We start from the raw sequence: 8,026 nt of genomic DNA, 5'->3' as shown, positions 1-8,026 counted from the left end.
CTGTGGCTGCTTGGAAGTTAGAACTCGTAAGTTAACAAACGTTATCATTCAATACAAGTAAAGGCTCTCATGCGGGTTTCCTCACGATCTTCCTTTTCCTTCACAGCTAAGCAAGTGATATTTAGTTGTTACAATGGTATTAAACTCCGAAAAGTTAGAGGAGTTTTAACAGCGTTTCATAAAGTACCTATTATACAAATTGAGTCCATTGCTACTGGTGGTTATGACTTCATAGTAAGTACCTCCACACTACAAGTGCTTTCTCGAGTATGTTTCGTTATGTATCTAGAGCTGCCTAAAACGTTGCTCTTCATATGAAAGTTTGGATGTTTCTTACTCCTTCGCACCACAAATATTTAAAGAAACAATTTGGATTAGCTAAATTAGTAACAAAGATACCATATACACTGATTCTAAAGTCTTCGCAGACAACGTCATACCTAAACAGAAGCTGGTAGTGCCTAGTGGTATAGATTAAGCAACACAGTCAGTGGTCACTTACTCAGTTATCATAATTTTTTTTCAGGCAAAGGTGATACAGTGCTGCATTCATTTCTTCATCCTGACAAAGATATGGATTGGGATATGTTGTGAACTCGAGCTCTTGGACCCCGTGCAGAGACAAATAAAATAATGAACGGTGCCAGATTAGATTTATAAGAAGCAGATGGTGATATAATTAAAATGTCAGAATCTAATCTACTTTAATAAAAGAATACATAAAAAATCATCAAACTGTTGTTTTATTTGCCTAAATAATTTAAATTCCAAAGTAATTTCTAAAGCTAAATCAATTAAATCAGAAAATGATTTGACTTTTGGACAAGTTCCCCGAAGAGCCTAGTGGTTAGGATGTCCACCTCTGAATAATTGAAGGTTGGGGGTTCAATTCTAGGTACGCATCTCTAAGAGTTATGTGCGTTTTAAACAATTAATTATACTTAACTTGATTTAGCGGTGAAGGAAATATCATGAGGAAATCTGCATGCCTGAGAGTTCTCCATATTGTTCTCAAAGGAGTCAAAGGTATACTATTATGTTCAGCTTGTCGCTGGCTCACTATAGAGTACGGTTCTCTTGAGTGTGAGAAGAGTTTTGGCCATAGTCTTCCATGCTGGCCAAATGCGGATTGGTAGACTTCACTTCACACACCTTCGATAACATTTTGGAGAACTCTCAGGCATGCAGGTTTCCACACGATGTTTTCCATCACCGTTAAAGCAATGATATTTAATTATTTAGTTAAAATGCACATAACTGTTCTCCAAGAAGTTATAGGTGCGTGTAAAAAGTACTCTGTGATTCTCATTTCTCAGTGTTAGTATACCTCTATATTTAATGTACTCTGTGCATCAAACCTACTAATGAAAGAGTCATCACATATTCTTTTAAAAGTACTTATGAGACTTACATTAATCTAAAAATACTTTTATACTATTATACTAGCTTCTAAAATTAATAATTGATTTCTTATCTAGCAGAAGAATTACTATAGCCTTTTTTAATCCCTTTCATAACTTTATTTTAATTAATATAAGTAGTAAAACGATTTGCGGATAGCTTATGTCACTGATAAAAACACCTCTCGAGTTGTTTCAATGAAAACCTCATTTGACGTAACATTTGTCGAGGTTCTTATATGACATCAAACTTCAAAACGCGTCCGCAATAGCATTTTTCATACAATAAATTTTATCGATAGTGTAAATGAACTGTCAAAACATTTTTTTGTCCACATCTATCCTTTATGGACTGTCTCACCGAACCGTGATAGGAAAACCATATTTTGACATTGATGCTGTCATTAAATGATAGATGCAGTCGATTCGCAATCGGATTGACATTAGACACCAAGTTGACACTTCACAGTACTCAATCCAATCGGCTTACAGTCGTGGATAGAGTAATAAAGGTAGATTGAAGTACTGTGTAACCGCGTATGAGATTGCGATAGCACGACGTAACGATGAATAACACGACAATTATTACCATTGTTTAGTAGTCAATATTTGTATTAACCGATCAACAATATTTGTATTAAACGTTTTTTATGTGAAAACAAGTAAATAACTAATGAGAAATACAATAATTACGCCTTCGAATTCTCAAAGTTTGTTTTGTAACTAAAGTTGCATTCCTTGTATGTATTCTTGAAAAAAACCAGTTACACGATAAGGGACAAAAAATAGGTTAGCTGCGTCTCTGTTTATCACATTAGTAACTTTATCTTTTTAGTGTGAATGAGAAAGCAATCTTTCCTGTATCTACCTTTATTACTCTATCTACGCCTACAGTACAGACTTATAGTGTGAAATGCTATCTTGGCGCGTGGCGAAAATCGGAACTAACCTTTTGTTCACTTGTTTGAATATTTACTTCACAGTGCTGCCATTGTAGATTTTCTTTTACCTCAGCCATGACCTCAGCTCACATAAGTCTGTCTCGTTTTAACTCAATCTTTAGATTCTTTACTAGTAGTCTGAGCAAAGTCAAACTCTTGTCAAACTGCTCTCTATAGATCTCTGCCTAAGAGCGAGGGCACACGATGCGTTACGGCGGTGCGGCGCCGGAGCGGTGTCGCTGCGTCGTCTTACATCAGTGGGCACGCACCTCAAACTTTTCAGAGTTATGTGCGTTTTAAATAATTAAATATCACTTGCTTTAACGGTGAAGGAAAACATCGTGAGGAAACCTGCATGCCTGAGAGTTCTCCATAATTTTCTCAAAGGCGTGCGAAGTCTATCAATCCGCACATGGCCAGCGTGAAAGAGGCCAAAACCCTTCTCACTCTGAGAGGAGACCCGTACTCTGTAGTGAGCCGACGATGGGTTGATCATGATGATGATGAAGCACCTAGGTAGGTAGGTAGGAAGTACATACTAATTTTGCTGGTCATAATTCATACCTATCTGTACTTTAAACAGCTCTGCTGTAAAATCGGCAATAATAATTATTGTGTAGGTATAGTTCTCACTTAGTTGTTTATTATGATTTTATTATAAGGGAAATATTATAAATAATAGGGGTTAAAGTATGAAATTGCCGTTTTATTGTTATAGGTACTCTATTACTCCTAATAGGTAACTCTGCTAAATACCTACAGTAAAAGAGCGATTTTTATAAGAAATTGTGAGAGGCTCTTCCTAGATCTAGGTGCCTCTTTGGATGCCTAGTCTAGGTCTAGGACACGATATTTATATATATAAATATGCATAAACAGCTGTTTTTATTTACATTTTATTAAATTTGCATAACGCGAACTCGCCATCCTCACATACACTTCAACAGTTTCTAGAGGGTGGCGAACTGTGTATTTTATGAAATTTCCGTGATCAATAAATTAAAAAAAACCGTAGAGTCGTATAAAGGTATAGACAGACACACTTCCGCATTTAGGTATAATAAGCCCTAGTATGTATAGATAGGTAGATAAACGTATTGATAAGATTTGAGGTATTGATGACTAGGAGGTGTTCGTAATTTAAGTTGACGACGACTGGTGCGCGCCGTGCGGTGTTGTTGTTTTGAGTTGGTTAGTTTCTAGTGCAGTGACATTTATTCTTGGATTGCAATAAAAAAATCTTCTTCAAAGTGAGGTGTAAGCAGACAAAAAATTAAAACGAATTTACTTTAGGTACCTACCTACATTGAAATGAGTAATTCGGAGACCTAAAATTGTGTTGTCTATAACAGCGTAATATTATTAGAGAAAGTACGCAATTAATAATTTTATTTAAAAGAGCTTCTAATTTATAGACTGTTTATTTTTGTATCGAGACCGAATGTTAAGTAGGCCTCTTGGTTCTTAGTTTGCTTTAAAAACTGACAATGAGTAATCGCTAATAGATAAAAGTTCTACAAAGTAATCGATGACTGAACATGTTATCGAATATGTGTTACGTGCTAAGTGTGAATGCTTCTCGTATGATCATTCTAGGCATCACAATTTACGCGATTTTCCTCCTTTACACTTACAACGAGAAACTGTATCAAATAAGAATACAGAGGAAGGACATATCGTACCTTAATCATAAGAAAATAAAGTACATACTCCAATGGACGCGAAGGTTCAGCGCGCCATTCGATTTCATGGGCGAAGGGAATTCAATGTTTATAAAGAAGAAGTGTAAATACAACAACTGTTTCGTTACGGATAATAGAGATTACTTTATCGAGCAGTCCGATTTCGATGCGATCGCATTCAACGGTCGGGACGTCATTAATCTATGGCCATTTCAATTCCCTTCCAACCGATCATTTAAACAGAAATACATATTGGGAGCAATGGAGTCACCAGATAATTTCCCTGCGTGCGACGAAGTCCTCGACGGGTTTTTCAACTGGACCTGGACTTATAAACTCGACTCGGATTTTCGTTGGGGATACATAACTATATTCGATTTGAAAGGGAATGTAATCGGTCCCGCGATAGACATGAAGTGGCCTGAATTAAACCCAATTAATGAAGAGCTAAAGGTCAAGCTGTCGAGTAAATCTAAAGCTGCAGCGTGGTTGGTATCACATTGCAACACTAAAAGTCAGAGAGAGATATACGTGGATGAGCTACAGAAGGAGCTAGTGAGCTATGGGTGGACAGTAGATATCTATGGGAAGTGTGGCACAATGACTTGCCCGAAGAGTGAAACACACACTTGCTTTAAGAAGATAGAAGATGATTACTACTTTTATTTGTCGTTTGAGAATTCGTTCGCTGAGGACTACGTGACGGAGAAGCTGTTGGTAGCTCTGAAAAATTATGCTGTGCCCATCGTTTTTGGTGCGGCAAATTACTCCAGGTAATTTTAATTTCGTCCGTACAAAAGCCTCGTAGGAACATCCACACGCCACGGTCTTGCGCTGCCTGAATCCAGCAGCTTTTTGCGACTCGTTAGTCGTTTCAGTGTTGACGTATGGTGCCTGAGTGCCAACGCTGTCCATAGCGAGGTTGCCATTCCAGCACCTTGGGACCCCAGTGACTATTGGTTTTTAGGGTTCCGTATCTCAAAAGGAAAAAGGATCACTTTGGTTGTCTGTCTATCGGTCAAGAAACCTAGAGGGTAGTGGGTTTTTCCCGTTGACCTAGAATCATGAAATTTGGCAGGTAGGTAGGTCTTTTTTCTGTTCCGTGGTCTTATAGTACACGTAAGGGGAAAAATCCGAAAATCGTGAATTTGTGGAAAAAAATCAAATGAGTTCATGAACAAATAATTAGTATTTTCAACTTTCAAAGCAAGATTAGTGGGATATCATATAAAAGGGCTTTGCCTGTACATTCTAAAACAGATTTTTATTTATTTATATGCATAATCGTTTCTGATTTGAGTCTACTTGAATATAAACATATTCTATTCTATTTATCGTACAAAATTTCGAAAAAATACGACTGTATTACGGAACCCTCGGTGCGCTAGTCTGACTTGCCCTTGGCTGGTTTTTCGTTGAGACTGGGCCTTATGTCACTATGCCACTTGCCAGCGATGTCTCATGTGGTCTCATGTCACGCTGTTGTATGTATAATGATTATTATACAATATACACTAGCTGATGCCAGCGACTTCGTCCGCGTGGAATTAGGTTTTTAAAAATCCCGCGGGCACTCTTTGATTTTCTGGGATAAAAAGTAGCCTATGTCACTCTCCAGGTCTTTATCTATACCCATGGAAAAAAACACGTCAATTCGTTGCACCGGTGTGACATGATTGAAGGACAAACCAACAAACAAACACACTTTCTCATTTATAATAAGGATTGTACCCAATACGTACCTACTTACTATCTATTGGTAGGCAGATTTTATGATTTAAAACTTACAGCTATCAGAAATTTATACCTACTTAGTTTCTTTATCAGTAGTATCGATTACCTAGTAAATCATAAATTACATTTTGTGGTAACTGGCACCTAGTGGCTAGTGCACACCTACGCATTTCTTATTGGACGTTTATTCTCTTGCGTATAGATCACTAGCTTATGCTCGCGACTTCGTCCGCGTGGACTACACAAATTTCATTCTCCTATTACCCCTAGGGTTGAATTTTCAAAAATCCTTTCTTAGCAGATACCTACGTCATAATAGCTATCTGCATGCCAAATTTGAGCCCGATACGTCCAGTAGTTTGAGCTGTGCGTTGATAAATCAGTCAGTCACCTTTTCCTGTTATGCCTATATTTAGATTATAGTTCGGTCACTTTAGGTAGCACCAAAGGTACCAATTAGTGCCTACATAAACCGTATAAGTCCCGCAAATTGCTATTGCGCTGGACCCATATCTCATTAACATCGAAAAGACATCATTTTGACGTCAGCCGAAATAAAAATACACCATCAGCTCGAAACTTCAGTCTAGTGCTGACGTCACTACGATGGCGCCCACGCGCATTAGCTTTTTGCCGGACTTTATACCTAAATAATAACGAAACCTGACATTGGCTAATCTGTGTAAAGCCAGAAGAACAAAAAAAAAAAAAACTAAAATAGGATCGACACCGGTCTTTTCAAAAAACCTATCGACATATTACGGGCACCTACTTACCTAGATCGACATTTATTAATTTCGGCCGTAAGCTAACAAATAATTAATTATTACTTATTATTATTTATTTACATAGGTAGGTAAGCTATTTATATAAGATATAAATATCGAAAGCATTAGGTACAGGCTTTTCAAAAAACCTACCTAAGTACCGTCCACGCCGACGAAGTCGCGGGCATCGTCTAGTAATTTGATATTTATGAATAGAAACTCGTTACCTAATGTACCTTATTATAATAAATGATTATACCACAAGGTTGTCTGAAATATATCACACTAATGGTTTTTTAAGCGGCGTAAATAGGTAACTGTACAAAGTAGGCTTTGTTTCGACTGAATCTAATGTGTATTGTGTAGTGTGTCTGTGCACGACTAGTAATTTGTACTGGAAGTAAAGTAAAGGAACCCTCGCTGCGCGAGCCTGACTCGCCCTTTTGTCGGTTTTTTTTGGCGGATTTTCTTCCATGGCCAATCTGCAAAGTGACTCTTAAATAAATAAAATAAAATAATAAAAAGAGCCTTTATTGCAGTGTTAAGTATTTACAGGTTTTTCTTATTGCTAGGTAAATAATGTACTGAATACCTACTTAAAATTATTGCAGTAAGGATTATTTACATAACATTAACATTTTTGTTTCATATTTTATGTTCTGCGTGTCCATCGACATAGGCCTACTCTAAACTTTTCCAAATGGTTCTATTTCTGGCTAACCTTGTTCACATACCACCAACCAAGTTTCTAATGTCATCCTCCCACCTTTTAAATTGTCTCCCCCTTCTTCTCTTTTTGTTTCTGGGGTACCAGTCTAGAACTTTTATGGTCCATTTTTCTATATCATCTCTTATCATGTGCCCTGACCATCTCCATTTTAATTGTTTTATTACTTTTTCTACATTCTTAATTTTTTTTTGTGTGAGTGACTCTTGCTTCTGTCTAAAAAATTTATTTTGTCTTGTTCCAGATTCCTTCCACCAGGCAGTTACCTAGACGCGAGGGAGCTCGGCGTGAAAGAGCTAGCACGTCAAATGAGCGAGATAATAGGCAACACCTCCAAATACCACGACTTCTTCCGTTGGAGGAACCACTACGTGTACAAGGAGACGTCCCAGGAAGAGGACATTTGCAAGCTGTGTGAAATGATGAACAACGAAGAGAAGTTGGCGGAACTTAGTGTGTGGAGTGATTTTCGGACGTGGTGGAATGGTGAACGGTATAAGATGAACTGTAGATAATTTCAAAGAAATAAGAAAGTAAGAAAATATGGTTTTTAAAATTCTAAGTTAAGGTCAAAATTTATTCAAAGTGATAGCTGATGTCCGCGTGGAATCAGGTTTTTTAAAAATCCTGTGGGAACTCTTTGATTTTCCGGGATAAAAAGTAGCCTATGTCACTCTAATCACACTCTCTATCACACTCTTTCTCAAAGTAAAAAGTAAAAAAGATATAGTTTAAGGCGGTTAAGAGCCAGTTTACTATAACGCTAAAGTGTTTC

General features: G+C 37.3%; 1 protein-coding gene across 1 annotated transcript; it reads left to right on the top strand.

Annotated features, from left to right (window-relative positions):
- The first annotated feature begins 3,447 nt into the window (after nt 1–3,447).
- On the top strand, nt 3,448–7,791 carry LOC117989878 (alpha-(1,3)-fucosyltransferase C-like). The gene is made up of 2 exons (XM_034977274.2): nt 3,448–4,796; nt 7,496–7,791. The coding sequence occupies exons 1-2, from the start codon at nt 3,880–3,882 to the stop codon at nt 7,764–7,766; spliced, it is 1,188 nt and encodes a 395-aa protein (XP_034833165.1). The 5' UTR covers nt 3,448–3,879; the 3' UTR covers nt 7,767–7,791.
- The last annotated feature ends 235 nt before the right edge of the window (nt 7,792–8,026 follow it).

This window comes from Maniola hyperantus, chromosome 17 (genome assembly GCF_902806685.2).
Source record: "Maniola hyperantus chromosome 17, iAphHyp1.2, whole genome shotgun sequence".
NCBI lineage: Eukaryota > Metazoa > Arthropoda > Insecta > Lepidoptera > Nymphalidae > Maniola > Maniola hyperantus.
This window is presented reverse-complemented; position numbering and strand designations above follow the sequence as displayed.

Excerpts from the sequence above, each read along its gene's own strand:
- LOC117989878 (XM_034977274.2), top strand. The coding sequence starts at position 3,880 with ATGTTATCGAATATGTGTTACGTGCTAAGTGTGAATGCTTCTCGTATG. Across the intron at positions 4,797-7,495 it reads GGTGCGGCAAATTACTCCAG|ATTCCTTCCACCAGGCAGTT; the intron begins GTAATTTTAATT and ends GTCTTGTTCCAG.